The sequence below is a fragment of the Tupaia chinensis genome, unplaced genomic scaffold (assembly GCF_000334495.1).
Source record: "Tupaia chinensis unplaced genomic scaffold, TupChi_1.0 Scaffold000276_2, whole genome shotgun sequence".
NCBI lineage: Eukaryota > Metazoa > Chordata > Mammalia > Scandentia > Tupaiidae > Tupaia > Tupaia belangeri.
The window spans coordinates 2,851,042-2,875,201 of record NW_006159759.1 but is presented as its reverse complement, the minus strand read 5'-3'; the positions used below and the strand labels follow the sequence as shown (position 1 = coordinate 2,875,201).

General features: G+C 36.2%; 1 protein-coding gene across 1 annotated transcript in view; it reads left to right on the top strand.

Moving 5' to 3' along the window:
• The window catches only part of CNTN5 (contactin 5), a 515,333-nt gene that overhangs the window by 81,138 nt on the left and 410,035 nt on the right, over nucleotides 1–24,160 (top strand). The window contains exon 5 of the mRNA XM_006150105.2: nucleotides 14,054–14,149. Within this exon, the coding sequence (XP_006150167.1) occupies nucleotides 14,054–14,149 (96 nt within the window). The remainder of the gene's footprint in view (nucleotides 1–14,053; nucleotides 14,150–24,160) is intronic.

The window sequence follows — 24,160 nt, the reverse complement described above, 5'->3', positions numbered from 1 at the left end:
AGACTTTATTCGTATAATTGATGAAAATTTCCACATGAAAGAAACCTACTTTGGATCAGTGATTTAAATGTGCATTCTTCTGTTAAAAATTATTTAGTTTCATGGAGATAAATTATATATAGAGAGAACAATGCTTGGGGTTTACACAGCTCAATTTTTAACAATGGCCTTTTAAATATGTGCATTATTTATTCATACAATTACTCAACAACTAATTGTTGAATACCAGCAACAGAATACAGTGCCAATGACTTGTTTTCTGACCTGAAATAACTTGCAATTTATTTTTCTCCTCATTGACATGCTGCACAATATGTGTGATACTTCACATAATGACCTGACTCCTCCCCAAAATTTGAAAATTATCCAAAGGCTACTTTACATGTTAGTTTAGCTTAAATGAATATCACAAATTTAACTTCTCAAGATAACTGAATGATTAAAAAAAAAAGTAACTGGTCCAAGAAGAGAGGGAAGAGATTTCCGTTAAGGCAAGGCATGTGGTTTTTTGTCAAGATGTGAGATGGGTCAAAAATTGAATACTAGCCAGCTGATTGATGACTAAAACAGCTTCCTAAGATTTTTGTTTTTAGTTAAAGAGTATAAATTATTCAGACAGAACTGTTGAAGTTTTAGCTTGTAGAAGAAAAACATGCAAATCTGTGGGGCTTGATAACAATAGCAAATGAATTGAGGGAATCAAGAAAGCAAAAATTTTACATCTTAACACATTTGATTAAGGGGCCAAGACTGCTCTAAGTACTCTACAATACACAACAGCAGTTGAACACGAATTTGGCAGAGTGGGACAGTCAAGCAACATGTTAGTTCATTATGAAAAATACTGGTCTAACCTAAGTAAAAATCAGAAGAGACCATTACAGAGATTTCCCATGCAGTTTTAAACTAGGTTGGACTAAGAAGGAGAAAAACATTTGCTCACATACTGCTCAGACCAAAAAGTATAATTTTATACTCAGAATCAGAGGAACTTTCTTAAACATCTAGTAAACATTCAATTATATTTTTTCATTAGATATATGGAAAGTAAATCATTGTATTGCCTTGAGAAGCCATCCTAAGTAGTGGCTAGTAAAGGGGGAAATTCCCAAGAGTGTGAAAAGATACATAGCAGAGAGTTTTCAATGAACAATGGGATAACTGTTATCTCTCTCCATCAACACACCACCAATAATGTAAAAATATGATCGCTTCCCAGAGTATCTGGATATGAATAGAAATAAATATTTTTTTTCTTTTTTTGGAGAGGAGTTTTTGCTATAGGGTGCATGCGCTCACCAGACAGACAGAGAGACAGAGAGACAGAAAGCTAGAAATCACCCCCCAGGGGGGGTGGCCACGCCACAATCCCTTCTCCTCCATTCTCCTCTCAGGGTCTTGGGCACGCATGCACATGTGCCTGGCGTGAGCTTAAGCTGCTGGGCCCAGGATTCGAACCACAGTTGACTATGTGGGAGTCCAGCGACATAGCCATTATGCTAACTGCTGGTCCCAGAAATAAATTTGATTATTAAGATCAGGCAGAACTATCCTGAGTTCACACAAAACAGAATAACAGATATTTCTATAAAGTTTAACTGTTGGTACAGTTCTTTAAATGACATAGAGCCATCTGACAGCTAGGAGGCATTGTATTCTAGCCTTCGCTATATTCTACAAATGAGGAGTAAAATCACAATGTCCAGTTGCCAATCATTTTGTAAAAAAGTATAATGTTGAAATTATCCCCCTTATTCTTATGTACTATAAAGTCTGGAGCTGGGGTCATGTATGTGTGTGTCCATGTGGCTATGCATTAAAAACTCTATGTAATGCTAGTTAAAAACACATATATCAAAAATATGCATTGTGCAAAAATATATTTTAAAATAATGTATAACTTAATATAGTTAAAACATACTGTAATGGCCTCAAAGCTATTGCAGATAGTTCAGTTTTTTTCTGTGTGTGATAGGAAGACGTTATGCGCACATGATGCAACTTCATTAAAAAAATAAATCCCTCTGGCTGCTTTGCTGTGATTAGACCAAAAGTAGTAAATGGAGAAACAGGATACCTGTATTCAAAGCAGGTGTCCAGGCACAAATAAAATTTTAAAATCCTTCAGTGTACACAGGATTTTTAGATAACAGGAGAGATTAGATAACCTTAGGAATAGCATAGATTGAGAAATAAAAGGTCTGAGGACTGACCAAGGGCATTGCCATGTTTAGCTACTAGGGTGATAAGGAGGAACCAGTTGACGAATGTAGCTAAATAGGAGAAATCCAAGTGAAGAAATTGTTCTAAACAAAGGACATGATTGGACTAGCAGATGGCATAGCGAGTATGTTGCTGGACTTCTAAATGTCTGACAGCAGTCTGAGTCCTGGTCCCAGTGGCCTGAAAATCACTCTGGTGTATGTTCATGTATGCCCAAGGTTCTGGAAGGAGAATGGAGAAGAAAGGATATAACATGGTCATCCCCCTGGGGAGTGATTTCTTACTTTCCCTTTCACTGTCTCTTTCTCTCCCTGGTGAGTGCACACAACCAACAGCAAAAACCTCTTGAAAAAAAAAAAAGAAAAAGGCCTGATCAGCTCTATCAAACACTGCTTCTAGGTCATGTAGATAAAGACTGAAGAACTGGTCAATAAATTAACACAATGTGAAGGTCCATGATTACTTTTACAAAAACATTTTGACCAGTGGGTGGAGATAACCTTGATTTGAGAAGCTTAAGAGAGAACAACTGGGAGTTGTGTTGTGGACAGAAAAATAAAAATGAGATAGCCGGAGGAGAGCCTCGAGTGTATTTAGATGTTATTGATGCAGAAGGGAGTGGTGGGCCTTTGATTGGAGCACACACAGTTCATTCAGGATAAAGTTTCAGAAAGCAGGTAATACAGGCACTGATGAGTCGAGACCTATGATAATAGTGTGACAGATTGACTTCCCTGGGAAACATTCTGTGAGATGGTTCATGAAGAGACAGGTTATTGAGAAATGGCCTTGGAATTAACTCCAGGGGAAGCACATAGGAAAGAGCAGGAATAAGAAGGGGGATAATACTTTGAGCTGTGATGCAGACCTAACACCAGCCCCAGCTGACACCCGCAAAGGATCTCTGAAGCTGGAATGATTTGTCAGGATGTCTGGAGAGTTTGGCCCAGGTATTCAAGTCACTCACTGATTGATCACTGGCTGTGTACTGCCCAAAAAGGAATATAACCTTGACTGAGGTGGTTCTCTTTAGCAATGCAGTCAGTCACTGAAGCGACTGAGAGCTGAAGGTTGTTTCTCAACAGAACCCTGCATAGTGAGGGCAAGGAGCCTTTCATTAAAAGAAGATCTAGGGCACTCATTACAGGATTCCCTGTTGGTAAAATGTATACAGGTTGTTCTTAGGTTACTTCTTTTTGTATTTTTAAGAATTATTAATTTAATTTAATTAATTATTATTCGGTTTGACCAGAGAGAGAAAGCAAGCCACCAGGGCCAAGACTCAAAACGCAGTTGGCCATGTGAGTCTAGTGCCTCAACCACCTTACCACCTCTGTTCTCTCTCCATAGGAGGGAAGAAGGGGTGAAGGGGCGGAAAGTGGTTTCACAGAGAAGTTATAAAATTTTTGTCTAGAAGGTTAGAAGCATGGACTACATAAATGTAGTAGGATTGCTAGGCAGTACAAAGGGCCAGTCTGAAGTTCGTGGCTGCAAATTTAGAATAAAAGGAGTAATTATTGTTGATGTTTTTCTCCATCTACATTCACTTGCCAAATTAAAGCAGAATAAGGAGGCAGTTCAATGTAACCAAGGTTGACGTCATGCCAGGAGAATAAAATGGAGGGAGACATAGTTATAAGCAAGGAAGTAACTGTAAAATTAAATATTATAAAATTGAAACAACTGAAGAGGGTGGTTAAGTCTTAAAACTTGAGAGACAATAAAAAGATCCATGGATGACAGGAATTGATGTACTAAATGACTCGCTTGTTCTACAAAACAACACCCTTCACCCATCTCTATGGGTCTGTAAAAGTCAAAATCTCTCTCAAAATTATTTGTTATATTTTTCAATTGAATGCTCAGCTTTACAACTTACTAACACTCTTAATACATTAAGATTGATTTGAATTTGGAACAAATATTTGAACTTAGGAATAAGCAAATAAGGATTTTGTATCTACTTACATAGTGTTGAAATTTTGTCAGATATATAGAATTTCTGCCAGAGTTCATAGATTATCTTCACATCAGATAAACACACTTTTTCACAGCATCCGCAATTGAGATTATTCCACCATCTATATTATTCACTGTTGAAGTAGCTTTATGTAACACACAAACTATCAAAGAAAAGACCTAAGATCAAAAACATTTTGATCGCACTCTGTGAACAATTTATCTTTCTATAAAAGCAATTACAATTTACTGTTTCACTTATAATGTAGTTAAAAGTGTTCCTTTCAAGTCAAACATAAACTGGTATGCTTTGGTTTTCTCTTTATAATCAGTGAACCCTTTGGCTAGATGATTCATGTTTGATTATATATAAAGCAAAAATGGCAAGCCAAAGCCAGAAATTACTCATGTGACCTGCCATGTATAACCAGATTTAAAGTGTGACTGAGGAAAATTCCATTGCAACTTGCCATTATCCCTTACAGATTTACTCAGCCACACTTCCCAGCTATATCTTAAATTCAATTCTTATCTCCATATAATAGATGAGTATTTTTGAGATACGTATTCATTATGATTAGCTTAATGATATTCTCAAGAGGCAACTTGTATTAAATACAAAAATTTTAAATATATTATGTCCTAATCACGGATGACTTAGAATAAATATTTTTGAAAATTATAGCATTGTGGTATAATAGGAAAAGTATTAAAGAAGTAATTTTGTTGATTGAAAATATTCTAAATTTAAGAGTATTAGAATAGACCCAAATGAAAACAAGCAAGGAAAAAATGTGGTTTTAAAACTTTGATTTTTCAGCTTGAAGGCTCAAACACTTCCTGGCTCTGAGTCGTTGTATTCTTTTTTTTTTTTTTAATCAAGGTTACTTAATTTTAGTGATGTTAGTGTCTTCATTAGTAAATGGGGATAATAAGCCCTGCCTTGTCTGTTTATAAATTGATCATAAATTCAGAAGTTCACAATTACCAGTAAAATACTACGAAGCCTTATGTTTCCATGGCTTCCAGTCAAGGGAGCATTCAAAATGGAATTTTCATTTTATAAAGTGTTATTAGGACTCTTGCTTGTTGTAAAGTGTCTTATGGCATTTTATGTACAGAAAATTGGCTATATACTGGAAAATGCTAATTTAATTTCTTCTCAAAATAAATGTAAGGTTTTTTTCACAGCAATGCGGTGAAGGGGGCTGGATCATGCATGGCCAATAATGCATTCAATCTCAGACCTGGTAGCTTGAAAAACACTCCAGATGCATGTACGTGCCCAGAATCCTGAGTAGAGAATAGAAGTTGGGATTGCAGTGTGGCCAGTCCCCTGGAGGATGCTTCACCTCCCTTTCTCTATCTCTCTTGTGAGTGCATGTGTCCTATAGCAAATTAAAAGATTTTTTTTTTTTTGAGAGATATTTTTGCTATAGGGTACATGTGCTCGCCAGACAGAGACAGAAAGCAATAAATCATTCCCCGGGGGGATGACCATGCTGCAGTCCCTTCTCCATTCTCCTCAGGATTTGGGGCACCCATGCACACACATAAGTCCAGCATGAAGTTTCAAGCCACCAGGTCTGGGGCTCAAACTACAGTTAACTACATAGGAGTCTAGTGACGTAACCATTACCATCTGCTGGTCCAAAAAGAGTGATTTTTTTCCATGCTTCACTAATTTCTTTCATCTGCCAGAAACCAATTATTTATTTTATTTTTTTTTTGTTAGAGGGCAAGTGTACTTGCTGGAGAGAGAGAGAGAAAGAGAGAGAAAAAGCCCTCTAATTGTGCATGGTCATGCCACAGTCCCTTTCTCTACCTCACTGGGGTATTAGGTATGCACTCACACACAACCAACATGTTTTCAAACCATCAGAGCTGGTTTTGAACCACATTTGGCCATGTGAGATCTTGCTCCTTAGTCACTAGATTACAGGACCATCCCTGAAGCTGAATTTTAATGAGATATCCTTATTGAATATTATTTCTAAATTACTAAAACTAACTTGGACTAACTTCCAAATGTTGAATAATTTTGTCCTAACATGTTTTTTAAAACCTTAGAGTGAGGGCCAACCCCATAGCTTGATATTTAAGTGCTACAAATAAGGAACTGGATCCCATGTGGCCAACTGGGGTTCAAATCCCAGCCCTGGTGACTTGAGAAACATGAGGCAAGTGTGCATGCGTACCCCAAATTCCAACAAAATGGAGAAATGTAGGAAAAAAAGATTGCTGCATGAACATGCCTCATTGAGATTTATTTTCTCTATCTGCCTTTCTCTTTCTGTGTGTGTGTGTGCCTTAAAATCAATCATATTGACTTTGACTTGCCAACTTACTATGTGATCACACCTAATTTTTATTTCATAGATTTAATAATGTTTAAGACAGAGAATTTAATATCTAATTTCAGAATGCTTGGCATAGAATAGGTGACAGGAGCTAGTGTAATCATTTTTATTCATTTTCTTTTATTCTCACCCCCCTTGAAAATATTTGAATGTCAGAAATAGTGAATGAAGTCCTACCAATTTTATTACAGAATATTTTCATAGAACACACACAAAAACTGACAATGACCTTAGCGATCTTGATAGCAGTAACAAAAACAAGAGCTTCATACGCTGAGAACTTCAATATGCAATCTTTTTGTAAGTAAGGCACCAAACAACGAGTCAATATTAGAAAACTTGTGAATCATTTTTATATAAATGGTAGAAGTGAAAGCTTCACAACTCCTCAAAGAGAGCACCCACGCAGCTCAGTTCCTCAATCCTACATACGATGAATCTGACACCCAAACATTACCAATAAAGGAAGCTAATTGACTCTCAAGTCTCTGACACCTAGTCTACTGTGGTTTGCCTTTTTAAATAGTTTTAGTAAAAAGTCAAAATCCCAGTTTTACTTTTCTAAAAGATTAAAATTCATAATGAATTATAATTGTATCCGAAACACTTAGATTAGAGAATGCCTGGAACATTGACCATCTAAAACTCACTAGCACCACCTACAGGATAAATATATAGTCGAGTACAACTCAAAATGAGTGGTTTCCATTTTTCTTCCAACCTCACAATTCCTGTAAACCTAACATTGTCACTTATGCAGAAAGATTTAAGACTAGAAAGTATAAATTCAGGGACAGATAAATCACAGCACTTCTTTTCTAATTGCATAAAATTTAATCTCCTGCACCCCAGGGGGTGCAAAAGTTTATTAATTGGTTTGCAAACTTATTCAACCTCCTATTTATCTTTTTAAAGTCTTGCAGAGAAATTTGTCTTAGACCTCGATATCAGTTTAGAGTGGTAATCTTCAGTTATTGGAAAGTTTTGATCTTATAACACAAATCCTAAGACTGGATATTATCTTTTTTTGATCCCTCTACAGTTTAGACTCAAATCTGTGGTCAATTTTCAGTAATTTACAGAAGTATAAACATATATTCCTAGGTGCTTATTCTGCCCTACAGGATTCTTATCATACCCATTGTAACTTTACCTACAAAGACTTCCTCAACTGCTTGTTTTATCTTTTTGTATTTTAGACCTATATATTTCAAGTTGCCTTAGATCCTTTGTGGGATAACTCAGGGAAGACAAAAGTAACAAAAGCCAGTCAGGAGGCCAGAAGGGAAAAAGAAAGAGAGAAAGGAAGGTTGGAAGGCATTAGGAGAAGGGGGAGCCAGCAGGTGGCATGGTGGCCAAGGCACTGGACTCCCACATGGCCATCCCTGCAGTTCCAGTTCCATGCCTGATATCCTGAAAATCATGTTGGACACGTGTGCATGCATGTGTGCCCAAAATCCCAAGAGGAGCATGGAGGGGAAGGGATTGCAACGTGGCTACCTGCTCTAGGGGGTGATTTCTCACTTTCCCTGTCTCTCTCTGGCAAGTGCTTATGTCCTATGACAAACAAACAAACAAACAAAAACTAGGAAAAAAAAAAAAGAGGAAGGAAAACTTTGTATACTGTAAATGTACAGTAATTAAATGTAAAAAAAAATTTTAAAGAGAGGAAGGGAAGGAGAGACAAAATGTAGGCACGCGCGTGTGTGTGTGTGTGTGTGTGTGTGTGTGTATGTATGTGTGTATTGTATGCATGTTTTCAAGTTTCTATTCAGGGGAATGGTGTGAAATGCTACATGGTAAATATGCATAGTATATGCTAGTTACTCATGAGTATGGATGTGGGTTGTGACAAGCCAAAGCTGATAAAGTTGGGCTCAGACATCTATTTGGAGACACAAGCTCTTCCAAGCTCTGAGCAGTTAGCCCAAGTCTGTGTGCATCTAGGCTTCCTTCAGTGTTTCTTATCACCAGTACATAGTGTTTAGTATGCATTGCATAAATATTTGTTAAACAAATTGATGAATGATTTTTCTTACAAGGATACTTCATGAAGTTTATAGAAAACTTCAAATAAAGTATGAGTTTATTTGGGTACTAATTTTTTTTTAATCTGTGCATATTTTTTTCACAAAGTACATTTTCCATCAAGTATTTGATGACCTCTCCTATATCTGGTCAAATCACCTCAAATCACATATCCTGAACCTACAGTAACTGTCATCTAGGGCTGTCAATCACATCATTTATCATATACCTCTTATTCTGCATGGTTTTTCTAGGTTGGAAATAGGCAATAATTCTGTGAGCTGGAGTTGTCATGCAAGCTCCCCTATTAAACCTGCGAATTTCTTAACTCAGAAAAAAGGGTCAGAGCAGACAAAGCTTGGGACCTTCTGACTCTTAAACACCATCTTTCTCCTGTCTATTACTATTAGTCTGTTTGTCCATGTGCTTTATAGTAAGTTTCCAGTTTAGTTTATAATTCAAACTTGAATTTTACAATCTTTTTACTGAGCTTTGTATTTTTCTTTCCCCCTTCAAGGTAAAAAAAAAAAGAATAGAACATATTACCACATATGTTAGACCTGGTGACAGCTGGAATAAAATAAACTCCACATCCGTAGTTCTTTCTGGGATTTTTTTTTTATTTCTCTCCTCGACATATAAAATATATAATTTATTCGAATAATAGGATAAGTGCCCAAACTGCGTGCTTGCCCCCTGAAAGAGTTCTAAATTCCCAGATGAGTACCCACAAAGAAATTAACTGCCTTTGTGTTCACGGTGAGATACAGATGGCCATCGGTATTTCCATTCCGACGTTGCTCTAGCTGCCACACCAACCAAGAATTTTTCCACATACAAACACCACTTTTACATGATATAATAATTTGCTATTTTTCCCTTGGAATGAAGCATTAAATGAAACATGTATACTCTCCATAAAATACAGAATTATTTTTAGAATTACTCTATACGTCTTTATGATGGGGAGGAAGGTCTATTCACAATTGAAAAAAAATCCATTTATCTTTGTACTGCTGGGAAATGATAGGAAATTCTATGAGGAAATGTGAAAGCATACTTGTATTAACAGCTGAGACAAATAAAGCAATTATAGCCAAGTGTTATCTTTTGGGTCACTGTGATCTCAAAACACAATCAGGTCATAATTATTCTATAATTTTCTTCTCCTTTTTTGTGTCTAATTTCTAGGCCATGACTGTACTTCAGTTCCTCAGAAATAGACATAAATTTAGCACTATTTTTTAGTAAACTATTCTTTAAAAACAGTAGGTTGATTTGAAATGTCATCATAATCATATACTTTTAATAAATGCATTTCAATACATTTATACTTCTGAGATACCATGTAAGAAATTCAGTTAAAATGAATTGATATTATGTAACTGTCCATAATTAAAAATTTCACTGAAGATTAGAAGAGGGAAGTAAAGCTATATAATCCCTGAAGAAATATTAAAGCCCTACCGAAAGCACTACTTCACTATATGATTCCTGTATTGAATGTCTAGGAATAGAGTCCAAGGAAGTCAAATTAGAAAATTTGGGAGAACCAGCAGTTAGCGTAATGGCTATGTCACTGGACTCCCACGTAGTCGACCACGGTTCATGTCCCGGACCTGGTGGCTTAGAACTCATGCCGGGCGCGTGTGCGTGCGTGCCCAAGATCCTGAGAGGAGAACGGAGGAGAAGGGATTGCGGCGTGACCATCCCCCCTGGGAGGTGATTTCTCGCTTTCTGTCTCTATATCTCTCTCTGTCTGTCTGGCGAGCACACGCGCTCTATAGCAAAAACCTCTCCAAAAAAAAAAAAAAGAAAGAAAATTTGGTATGCATTATTTTCATTTTGAGATCATTTCTTGGAATAAACTGTAGCTTCTATTCCTAAACATCTATCAATCAATCTAGCTAGCTAGCTACACAGACACACGTGTGTGTGTATATGACTTATGGTACTAAACTCTCTCACATACACACATATATACATACACCCACATACATATATATATGTGAATATATGTATGTGTATTTACACATATATGTGTATGTATGTATGAATGTGTATACGTGTGTGTATATTGTATATTATAAAGATATAACATATACAAAAATGTATATGTTTTATTACTCAGTACATTTGAAGTTCTAAAATCTAACAGCTGGTAATAGAGATCAAAGATCATTACCTTGGAGTGTACATATATTTGAAAATGAATGAACTTGAGTTTTACTATAAAAGTTAGTATATACGGAGGACCAGCAGATGGCATGGTGGTTAGGTGCTGAATACTCCCACATGGCCGACCCTGGTTTAAGTCCCAAATCTAGTGGCTTGCTTTCTCACTTTCTCTCTCTCTCTTTCTTTCTGGTCAAATTAAAATAAATGACTGAATAAATAAAATTAAATAGATAATTCTTTAAAAAAAAGTATAAATGTTTTCATAATGAGAACCATTTAACAATCTAAATGATGTATAGCAATTTAATGTATGAATAATAATAAAAAATATTTAAAAAAATACACAGTGTGTAGGAAATGGCAGTAACTTTGGTGAGGACTTGGGCACATGGGAAGGTGTAATTTGGATGAGTTCATCATATTTCATATTACAAATTTGAGTGTATGCATTGTAAGCAGCAAGAAAACATTATTAGTCTATAATCACCAAATCCGATGATTACAGATCAGAGTTGTATTAAGGAAAGAATTTTTTTTCTAATAGTAGAGGAGGAAAATGGAAACAGAAAGAGCTGTCAGAAAGGTCTCTGGGAAAAACAATTAGGAAATGAAACAACATCCTACCATGAAATGAGGTAATAAATGGGACTTCTTTGAAAACTTAAAAAAAAAAAAAGAAAAGGAACCATTCCCCTAGAAAGTTAGAGCTGAGACTGTTCTTTCTCTTTGTCTTCCTACTTTGTAAAAAGCTTGACTATAATATTTAAAATGAAACATTGTAAAGATATAAACAAATAAATTCCCTAAAAGCTTTCTCCAACTATGAATACTGCTGTCTATTGGGCATGACATCTTCACTGTCCATTAGTCCTCCATCCGTGCTCCTAGATGTAAGTGTATTTGAGGTATTATTTAGGAAGACTTACTTAATAAATTATCAATTTATAAATTCAGAAAATAAGTGAATTACCACTTATCTCTCAAAAAGAGTAACAAGGGCCAGCAGGTGGTGTTTTGGTTGATTCTGGATCTTTCATAGCCAACTCTGTGTTTCAAGTCCTGGACCCAGAGGCCTGAAAAGCATGTAGGCACATGTGCATGTGTGCCCAAAATCCCAAGAGGAGAATGGAGGAGAAGAGATTGTAGCATGACCACCCCACAGGGGGTGCTTTCTCATTTTCTCTCTTTTTCTTTCTTTCTCCAGGGAACACATACACTCTACGGGGGAAACAAACAGACAAACAAACAGACAAACAAAAAAACTAACTAAATAATATATAGGATTTCTCTTAAGAATTTTTAAAACATTGTTTAGTTTTTTTATCCATCTAGAATAATCTTTTTTTTTCCATCTAGAATACTCTGGTCATTGTTTAATTTCATAATTTGTCTTGGTTGATTCTGGATCTTTCATAGCCAACTCTGTGTTTCAAGTCCTGGACCCAGAGGCCTGAAAAGCATGTAGGCACATGTGCATGTGTGCCCAAAATCCCAAGAGGAGAATGGAGGAGAAGAGATTGTAGCATGACCACCCCACAGGGGGTGCTTTCTCATTTTCTCTCTTTTTCTTTCTTTCTCCAGGGAACACATACACTCTACGGGGGAAACAAACAGACAAACAAACAGACAAACAAAAAAACTAACTAAATAATATATAGGATTTCTCTTAAGAATTTTTAAAACATTGTTTAGTTTTTTTATCCATCTAGAATAATCTTTTTTTTTCCATCTAGAATACTCTGGTCATTGTTTAATTTCATAATTTGTCAGATTAGAGTCTCTGCTATGTGCAGTTACTTAAAAGTGTTCATAGGAAAATGGAATTAAAACACTAGCTTATTTATCCTTTTTTGTGTGCTTCAAGTCCATGCAAATTTTTTTCCGAATACTAAATTTTTTCATGAACTTTTTGAAGACTTCTCGTACTGGTATGAAACATACTATTTTAGCATGATACAAAGATTAAAAACAACTCTTACAATATGTGTATTATGGAAGAAATTGCAGAACATTTTCAAGAAGCATTTCTCGCCATGGAAACATGAATTTACAGACCCAAAATTCTGGGACAATGTTTATTTATAAAACTATGAAACTCATACCATTTGTAAGAAACAATTCTAAAAATGGTGTCATTGGTCAACCTAACCCAAGAAAAGAGAAAGGGGAATAAATACTGAGATATGAATATATTAATAAGCAATAAGGGAAATACAAACAAAGTTACACTTTATTTCTGTTTGGGTCACTTTCTTTTTACGCTAGTCTTCACAAATTGCACAAATGCACTTAATTTAAAGGAAGGTCATTGAACTTCAATGCTATAATCCCTCATACACATGGATGAGTATTCTGATGGTTTTAATACCCCCAGACTAATAAAATGAATGAGTATAATTAATTTGTAGACTCTATTCTAGGATTCCATGAAATGAAAGTAACATGACATCTTCATTCACATTTATAGAAAAAGAACACTTGACATCCTCATTATATTTTGTTAAAGCATACAAACCTCTCTAATTTAAAAAATTAATGGTTGGTTATAAATACACTATTCTTAGGACCAGCAGTTGGTGTAATGGCTATGTTGCTGGACTCCCATGTAGTTGACGGTAGTTAGAGTCCCAAACCCGGTGGCTTAAGCTCACGCTGGGCGCATGTGAGTGCGTGCCCAAGATCCTGAGAGGAGAAAGCATTGTGGTATGGCCATCCCCCCTAGGGGGGCATCCTGAGAGGAGAATGGAGGAGAAGGGATTGGGGCATAGCCATCCCCCCTGGGGGGGGCTGATTTCTTGCTTTCTGTCTCTCTGTCTTTTTGGTGAGCACACATGCTCTATAGTAAAAACCTCTCCAAAAAACTTAATTAATTAAAAATATACTATTCTTAGTGTAACATATTAAACCTGTAGGTTGGAGGCCAGGTTTCTCTAAACCACTTAAATTTCTCTTCTAACTATGAATGAATGGACTTTATTGGAAGTTGAAAGATCAATATACAGAAAAGATTTTAAAAAGATAAACTATTTAATGTGTTAAAAAATCTTGCATTGCCTAGCTTATACCTCCACGGGCAAACTGTATGTACTACAAACAGAAATAAAGAAGGTGGTATTCTATGGATTTACTTAAATTGTTGTATTTAAATGAAACGGTGCAGACTTATTTTTAAGGCCCTCTTATCACTGCTTAACAATCAAAAATTAACCTTGTCTGCATAATGACTGAAAAGTAAATACGAGTTATAATAGTAATTCTTTGAATTCCACTTTGCCTTGCATCTAAATGCTGTGTTATGTTGACAGATCTGGGAAATTTTAGCGGCCGGACAAGAAGTGCAGTCTCTGTGAGGGAAGGCCAGGGGGTGGTTCTGCTTTGCTCTCCTCCGCCTCATTCACCAGGTACAGTCGGAACCCATTCTGTATTGCTGCTGCTCTCTTTTCCTGTATGTTCATTCTTTTAGACACTGAATTGACAGGGGAACATTCCAGGTGAAATGTGCATGGTGTTCTTGACATGTGTCTGAGTATCAGATGAGTAATTAAAGATCGCATACTCTCAATTCCATTGGACAGGAGACTGAGCTCCTATGATAAGATTGTTTTATTGCCATTCTAACTGTCGACTGTCATGGTTATGCCTCTGCCTGCCATCATGAGGAATATATTGCCTGGGGCACAAGGGAAGAGATAAACTGAAAGAATAAAAACTTGGTAAAATTGTTGAGAGCCTCAGAGTTGTGTTAACTGAATGCCAATGTGCATCTTGTTGCAGATGATAAGCTGAAAACTTGGTTGTTTATGGTGTTCTTTGCCACTGGAACAAAAGCTGCTAAGACATATTTTTTTGAGTTTTAAACCTATTACTTATTATTGCTTTGGCTACATGAGGTATTGCTTGTAAAAGTCATTGGAATAAGTAAATACTTCCGGTTGTCTGTGGAAAGAATGGCAAACTGTGCTCACATTATTCATGTGCCCTTTTGCCAACTCACAGCTAATTATATTCATTTTGTTTAAGTCCAATTGTTTGATATGAGTACCTCTTAATACGTCAGTATTGTTTTTCTGTAATTCAATTTGAAAGTGACCAACATCAATTAAAAAGAGAGAGAGAGCATGTGTACAGAAGAGAGGCAAATAACTAAGACCTCAATTAACATCTCTTTAAAAGCAGAAGTCAGGGTGCTGGTATCTCAATCAATTTTTCTTCTTTTTTTTGTGTGCCAGCCATATTTGTTTCTAGGTTAGTTTATCATTGTGGTAATAGAGAGCAATTTGGTTCTACTTCTTAACAAAAATAGCAAGAGGACCTACATCAGTTTTCTTAAGATTTCTCGCCTTTATCTGACCCGCCTTCTAATTATTTTACTTAAAAGAAAGGTACTGTACATTTCAACATGGAGATTAAAAACAAAAATTCACTCTTAGAGTTACAATTGTGTGTTCTACCCATTCAATTCCTGTATGTTAACTCAGTTACTGCACTTCTGTAAGCAGTTTGGGAGATTTACAACAAATATGTCTAGTCTTAAAACTACATCGAAATCCAGATTTAGATTCTTTCAAGGCAATATGTGCTCTTTTACTAACAAATAAGACAAAACTATATACTAAGTTTAGGGAAATCACACGAGTTATGTGTAATGCTGTTATAAGATAGGTTTAGTTTGAAGACTGGCATTTGAGGAATAATTGTTAGAGATTACAAAAAGGAGGAGAAGGAGGTGACTGCAATGGACTGTAGAGAGGATGAATGAATTTATTACCAGACTGACAGGAGTTAACAACATGCAGTGACCTCCGCGGGAAAAAAGCAGTATTTTCTGAGATATCATCTATTTTGCAAGCTATTGGAACACGTGTTTTTAAAAAGTGACATGGGAGAGAATGATTTCAAAAGTAAAACTGCAAGGTTACAGAGAGATAAATTATCCAACTGGTAGTGAAAACTGTATAGAGAAGATTTCTGGTGGGGAAAAAATAACATATGAATTGTATATGTGATAAGGTAAACGTGAGATAATAATATGTAGTAATAATTAAATAAAGTATAATGCTAGCTCTGGTTGAGCTCATTCTCCATGAATGATCTTGTTTTAAAATTGGCTTCAACCATTTGATCTGCTATTACCAATAGTTGCAGTCTCTGAATTGCAGCACTTGCAAACATCCTTGTCTCTGACCAGCTTCTTCTGCTCACTCCCTTGGGTCCCTTGATTCCTGGAGTCCTTTAAATTTATGGAAACTCAAAAATTATGGACTCTGATCTTTTTTTTGCTCTTTTTCCCTCCTTCAATCCTCACTTTTCTCCTTCAATCATTATCATATTCTTAAATACAACTGCAGTTTTCTCGCCCCTCATTTGCTTTATCACACTGACTTCAGAAAACCATCATCCTGGCATAAATCCAATTCTCTGCCGACTGCATGCCTGAAACTATTCAGCTTAATTTGACTATAAAAATAAATAATAATACAATGAAAAAACAAAGCCACATACAACAAAAACAGACAAAACAGTTTTTTTCCAAACTGATCTCAATTTAAAATCCAAACTAAGAACTTCAAGTACAACTTAATACTGATCAGAATTTTTAAAAGGTTTTTCTTTGGGGACCCGCAGATGGCATAGTGGTTATATTGCTGGACACCCACATAATCAACTGTGGTTCGAGTCCTGGACCTGGAGGCTTAAACTCATGCTGGGTGTCTGTGTGTGTGTGTGTGTGTGTGTGCGCACGCACGCTTGTGTGTGTGCCCAAAATCCTGAGAGGAGAATGGAGGAGAAGGGATTATGACATGGCCATCCCTCCTTAGAGAGTGACTTTTCACTTTCTGTCTCTCTAGTGAGTGTGTGCACCCTATAGCAAAAATTGCTCTTAAAAAAAAAGTTTTTCCTTTATTATACTTACATATACCATGTCTTCCTCATTCTGACTCTCAACAGATAATCACACATCCTCTTTCATTGTTAAAAGGGAAGTAAACAGAAGATAACTTCCACAAGCCCTCATCACCATGCCACACAGCCAGCATCATTTGTAGCCGCAAAAACTTAATCTCTTTATTATAGCATAGTATAGTGTAGCATAGCATAGCATAGCATAGCATAGCATAGCATAGCATAGTATAATAGAGTATGGTATAGTATATTCATTGTATTTCTTTTTTTTTATTTTGAGAGAGAGAGTTTTGCTAGAGGACATATACACTCACCAGAGACAGAGAGAGAGAGACAGAAAAACAGAAAGCAAGAAATCATTGCCCGGGGGAATGGCTATGAATACAGTCATGCGCACGTGCCCAGCATGAGTTTTAAGCCACCAGGTCTGGGACTCAAACCTCAGTGGACTACATGGGAGTCCAGTGACATAACCATTCTGCTGGTCCCTCATTATTGTATTTCTAAGAACAATCGCTCAACTTGTCCACTGTTAATTCATCTTTTGTTACCTACTTGCAGAAGCCATGTCAGCAGTTCTTTCTTTTGCATCTTACAAGATAGTTACTCTCTCCTGGATAATCCCTGTCAGCATGCACATATGCTGTTCTTTTCTCCATCTAGAAACAAAGCAAAACTCTCTTTACTACATCATCTTTGAGATACAGCCTCCTATTGTTCCTCTTCTTTAGAGCAACACTCTTCAAAGGCTTGAGGCCAACAGGTAGAGTAGTGATTAAGGGCGCTGGGCTCCAACATGGTCCACAGGGATTCAGGTCCTGGACCTCGTGACTTACTTTCTCATTCCCCCACCCCTCCCTCTCTGGTCAAGTTGACAGAAAGAAAGGAAGGAAGCAAGGAAGTTAAAAAAATAAAGTTCAAAGGCTTTGCCTAGAGATATAGTATCCGTTTCCATTCCTATTTTTCTCTCTCGCTCTTACTATTCCTTTCTCTCTCTTTCTCTTTTTAACAGATTTGTTGAGGTATAATTTATATCTCATAAAATTGCTCATTTTGAATGTGCAGTAATGTAAATTTTAGTAAATTTATGTAGTTGTGACACCTAAACCTCGTGTTAGAACACTTCTATCATTTCAAAGTCATTCAACCACTCCCTCAGTCCCTAAGCAAGAACTGGTCTGTTTATGTCTCTATAGTTTTGCATTTTCTAGAAATTTCATTTTAATGGGATCATACAATGTGGAGTCGATGTGTATGTGTGTGTGGCTTTTATTTTTTTCTGAGATCTCTTCATATTGTGACATATGTCAGTAGCCCTATTACTTAATATTGCTGAAGAACGTTGTGTTGGGACCAGCAGTTAGCGTAATAGCTATGTTGCTGAACTCCCATGTAGTCGACCGCGGCTGAGTTTGGAACCTGGTGCCTTATACTCATGCCAGTGCATGTGCATGCGTGCCCAAGATCCCAAGAGGAGAATGGAGGAGAAGGGATTGAGGAGTGGCCATCCCCCCGGGGAGTGATTTCTCACTTTCTGTCTCTCTGTCTCTCTGGCGAGCGCATGCGCCCTATAGCAAAAACGTTTCCAAAAGGAAAAAAAGAACATTGTATTGATGGACATATCACATTCTGTGTATCTATTCCTCAACTGACAGATATTTAGGCTATTTTCAGTTCTCATGCCTGCCTCTTCCCTCTCCATAAAGTGCATTCCTCATTTGGCTTATAGAATTCTTCACTCTTAGTTTTCTTCTTAATTTACTTCTCAGTGTCTTTCTCTGATTATTGTCTCATCTGCTCGAACTCAATAATATAGTTCCACATATCTCAGTCCTCTAGCTTCTCTTTTATTATTTATTTTAATAAGTCCTTACTGCTTTAGTTTTTACCTGGTAGTAAATCTTTAAATTCTGGTGTTTCCTAAATATATGTCTCCAACTAGGACTCTGACTTTTATATCAGGCTGTCTGCTCAACATTTCTGTTTAGATAGGTAAACGGAAATTTAGGCACTTTAAGCTTAGCTACTGGATCTTCTGAAAGCCATGATGCATTTCACTTAGGAAAATACATCATGGTCATTTCCAATGACTCACTATGTCTAAAACTAAACTGGTGATATATTCCTGAAACATGTTTCACCAGTACTGTTTTCCACATCTATTAATAGGAATCCCATTCCTTACAATTCATCAGGCCTTAGAATAATCCTTCACTTTTCTGTTTTGTTTTTCACATCATATACCATCCATCAGCAATTCTATTACTGATGGTTCACTTTCTGATCAATAGGTAATGTATTCTTGCTATGTCTTAGATGTTGGAAAGGGTGAGAGGTCTCTCATGGGTCTCTTTTATAGAGTCACTAATCTCACTCATTAGGTTTCTGCTTTCATGATCCAATTATCTGGCAAAAGTTCTGCCTTCCTAACACCATTACCATGAGTGTTAGAATTTCAACCTTTGAACTTTGGAGAGAACATAACCATCCGTACCATAGCAAATGATATTTGGAAACTGGGCTTTTGGGAGATAATTACTCTAAGATGAAATCCTGAAGGTGGGATTCCATAATAAGATTCATAATAATATTAGTGACCTTAGAAGACACCAGAGAGCTTTCTTTTTCTCTCGCATGTGAGAGCACAACAGGAAGGTGGCCATCTGCAAACCAGAATCAACTACACTGTCACCCTCATCTCAGACTCCCAGCTTCCTCTGTTGTTTAAGCCATCCAGTCTATAGTATTTTGTTGTGGTATCTTGAACAGAGACTAACACATCATCTCATTCAGAGTCAAAGTCAAAGTCCATACAGGGCCTTGGAGAACTCCAACCTTCGACTCCATATGATCTCTCTGACCTCATCTCCTTTTCTCCCTCCTCCTATCTTGCCTGCAATCATTTTTATCTCTTGATGGGTCTTTGTTCCTCAATTATAGAGGCGTGTTCCTGCCTCAAGATCTTTGTAGTTTCTCTTAGTTTGCACAAATTGCTCTTATCTCTGTTTAATAAATACCTCTTCATCACATTTACGTCTTTATTCAAATTTCACCTTTCTTGATTTTTTTCTTACATATTTACTTATATATTAGTTATTATTATTATTATTAGTCTATGTTTGCATTAAAGTACATGTGCCCAGAGAAAGTGAGAAAGCAAGTCACTAAGTCCTTGGCTAGAACAATGGGCTGATCTTCCTATTTCGATTTGCACACCACAGTTCCCTTTTTTTTTTTTTTCTCTGCTTTATGTTTCTCCATAAGACCCATCACTTTACTCATCACTTTATGTTTCTACTTCAATTAGAATGCAAATTCGATTAGGACAGAAATTTTGTAATTTTTGTTAATTCCCATAATCCAGTGCCTAGGAAAATACCTGGCCCAGAGTAGGAGTTCAAAAAACATTTGTTGAATGAATCTATGCATAATACTCAAAAATAAACAAAATGAGCCATAGTTTCAGCCAATAATTGTAAAAAAAAAACTTTGAGAGAGATATATAAAAATCAGGCAAAAATAAATCAGTAATGTAGTAGCTTTTCTCATAATTCTCTTGCAAATGAACGTAAGTATGGAACAGATCAATGAAATATGTTTCATACTATCAATATAGGAGAATAAAATTGTGACATTTTATAATTTCGCCAAAGGAACCACTGAAACCTGAAGAACTGAAATTTATTAGTTAAGAATACAATTATACTGAGAAATGGTGATCTAATTTTAGTGCCTTGCTTATTCAATTAAAAAGAAAATTTTGAAGATATCTTAGGAAAGTCTGGTAAAATATGCTTGCTAAGAAGCAGGATAAGCAAGGAAAGACTAAGCCAGGTTTGAGTCTTTGTTTTGGCTCTTATTAGTTATGGCCTCAACAACTGCTTTTGCTTCAGTGGGACAAGATTACATCTTGTGAAGCTGGTAAATGCCCTGGTGTGTATTAGAAATTGCAGCCCCACATTTCTGTCTCTTCTGAATAGTCATGTAGATAACCAGAGTAAACTGATTTGAGTAATACTTAATTCCATTTTGTTTCCCACTCTTGTTTTACTTTCTTTTTTCAAATCATAATTGGTTACTTAATTTATGAGGTATTTATTATGTGAAGTAACATGTCAGAATTAAAGTCTACTAATGTTTATATGTTCTTTACCAGAGAGCTTTCTTTTTCTCTCGCATGTGAGAGCACAACAGGAAGGTGGCCATCTGCAAACCAGAATCAACTACACTGTCACCCTCATCTCAGACTCCCAGCTTCCTCTGTTGTTTAAGCCATCCAGTCTATAGTATTTTGTTGTGGTATCTTGAACAGAGACTAACACATCATCTCATTCAGAGTCAAAGTCAAAGTCCATACAGGGCCTTGGAGAACTCCAACCTTCGACTCCATATGATCTCTCTGACCTCATCTCCTTTTCTCCCTCCTCCTATCTTGCCTGCAATCATTTTTATCTCTTGATGGGTCTTTGTTCCTCAATTATAGAGGCGTGTTCCTGCCTCAAGATCTTTGTAGTTTCTCTTAGTTTGCACAAATTGCTCTTATCTCTGTTTAATAAATACCTCTTCATCACATTTACGTCTTTATTCAAATTTCACCTTTCTTGATTTTTTTCTTACATATTTACTTATATATTAGTTATTATTATTATTATTAGTCTATGTTTGCTATAAAGTAAAAGAGAGAGAGAGAAAGTGAGAAAGCAAGTCACTAAGTCCTTGGCTAGAACAATGGGCTGATCTTCCTATTTCGATTTGCACACCACAGTTCCCTTTTTTTTTTTTTTCTCTGCTTTATGTTTCTCGATAAGACCCATCACTTTACTCATCACTTTATGTTTCTACTTCAATTAGAATGCAAATTCGATTAGGACAGAAATTTTGTAATTTTTGTTAATTCCCATAATCCAGTGCCTAGGAAAATACCTGGCCCAGAGTAGGAGTTCAAAAAACATTTGTTGAATGAATCTATGCATAATACTCAAAAATAAACAAAATGAGCCATAGTTTCAGCCAATAATTGTAAAAAAAAAACTTTGAGAGAGATATATAAAAATCAGGCAAAAATAAATCAGTAATGTAGTAGCTTTTCTCATAATTCTCTTGCAAATGAACGTAAGTATGGAACAGATCAATGAAATATGTTTCATACTATCAATATAGGAGAATAAAATTGTGACATTTTATAATTTCGCCAAAGGAACCACTGAAACCTGAAGAACTGAAATTTATTAGTTAAGAATACAATTATACTGAGAAATGGTGATCTAATTTTAGTGCCTTGCTTATTCAATTAAAAAGAAAATTTTGAAGATATCTTAGGAAAGTCTGGTAAAATATGCTTGCTAAGAAGCAGGATAAGCAAGGAAAGACTAAGCCAGGTTTGAGTCTTTGTTTTGGCTCTTATTAGTTATGGCCTCAACAACTGCTTTTGCTTCAGTGGGACAAGATTACATCTTGTGAAGCTGGTAAATGCCCTGGTGTGTATTAGAAATTGCAGCCCCACATTTCTGTCTCTTCTGAATAGTCATGTAGATAACCAGAGTAAACTGATTTGAGTAATACTTAATTCCATTTTGTTTCCCACTCTTGTTTTACTTTCTTTTTTCAAATCATAATTGGTTACTTAATTTATGAGGTATTTATTATGTGAAGTAACATGTCAGAATTAAAGTCTACTAATGTTTATATGTTCTTTAAGAGAACAAAACTTGCCTGTATTCAATTTACATTTTCAATATTTAGTATAGTACCTGGTACTTAGTAGTTATTAATCAGTGTACATTAAATAACTGAATAAACGTGCTGATTCTAATAATCGAGTTTTAAATCATTCCTGTCATCCTTCTGCTACTTTGTTGTAACCCATAATCATGAAAATTAGTTGGGTCACTGTCTCATTCATATTTCTGTTTCAAAGTATAGCAGCTGTCAAATAGATTCATGCTAACTGTATAAAAGGATAAAATAGTTTATGTATTAGAGAGGACTAAATAATATTCATAAGTAGCCCAAAGATTGTTTCTTTTTTTTTTTTCATCTTTTTTTGTAGAGAGGTTTTTGCTATAGGGGGCATGCACTTGCCAGAGAGACTGAAAGTGAAAAATCACCCCCAAGGGGATGGCCATGCTACAATCTTTTCACGTCAGTTCTCCTCTGGGACTTTGGGCAGGCACACACATGCACCCAGAGTGAGTTTTAAGCTACAGGTCCAGGACTCGAATTGTAGTTGGTCACATAGAAGTACAGCAATGTAACCATTATACCATGTACTGGTCCCAAGATCATTTCTTCATTACTCTCGAATAGATATACATTTCCCATTTTTCTATAAATAAAAACAAAAGCTTGGATTTACTTATTTGCTGAATTTCCCTGTTTACTTCCCAAGGGATCAGCATCCATCCCTGTCAATAGCACGTGAGAAGGAAGATATTTTGATTGGATACCGAGGTAGTTATGCATCTACCAGATAGAAATATGTTTTTCTACACATGGAGCACATCTTCCCCAAATAAATTTTGATTGCCAAAAAAAATCACCCTATCAGTGTAATTATTTTGTATAGTTATATTGTAAATAAGTTCTGTGAAAATTTAGAAATAAGCCTTGTAAAACATATAGCCACATATAGAATTATTTTGTGATTTAGAGGTTATCACCATGGTACTTTTTAAGTTTAAAGTCAGTGATCACTATTTAAATATATGTTGGTTTTGTTATATCCTGAAGCAGAAGCTTACATTGAAGTGGGACTTAAATTTTTGAATGAAGCATGAGGCAATAATATAAATGTATATGAATACCATGTAACACTTTACATCATCATAATCATGTCATCCTTACAAATAGCTGAGACTTTGAAACGATTCTAATTTCTGTTGTATTGATGTGGAATCTAAGCTTAAAGAAAATGGACTAAAACATTTCAACTCTGATACTCAGGAAATAAAGGGAAGCTATATTTCAGTCTTTTAATATTTTATATCACATAATATGCATTTTGCTTAAAGCTATACCCAACCTCTCATAGCATAAATATAAATTAAGACTTTTTTTTAACAATGGAAGTATTGATCTCTCAAAAATAAGGTGTATTTTAGTGTAGCAAATGTATTATTTTTCCTTCTGGTCTAGAAATATTGAGTGCCTATCTTTTAACTAATGAGTTTAGCCCATTTACATGTATTTCTACCATCTTTTGTTAAAAAAAAAAAATGCGTTTCTGGGACCAGTAGTTAGCGTAATGGCTATGTCGCCGAACTTCCATGTAGTTGATTGCGGTTCGAGTCCTGGACCCAGTGGCTTAAACTCATGCAGGGCAGGGCAGGGCAGGGCAGGGCAGGGCAGGGCAGGGCAGGAAAGGAAAGAGGAAAGGAGGGCAGGGCAGGGCAGGGCAGGGCAGGGCAGGGCAGGGCAGGGCAGGGCAGGGCAGGGCAGGGCAGGGCAGGGCAGGGCAGGGCAGGGCAGGGCAGGGCAGGGCAGGGCAGGGCAGGGCAGGGCAGGGCAGG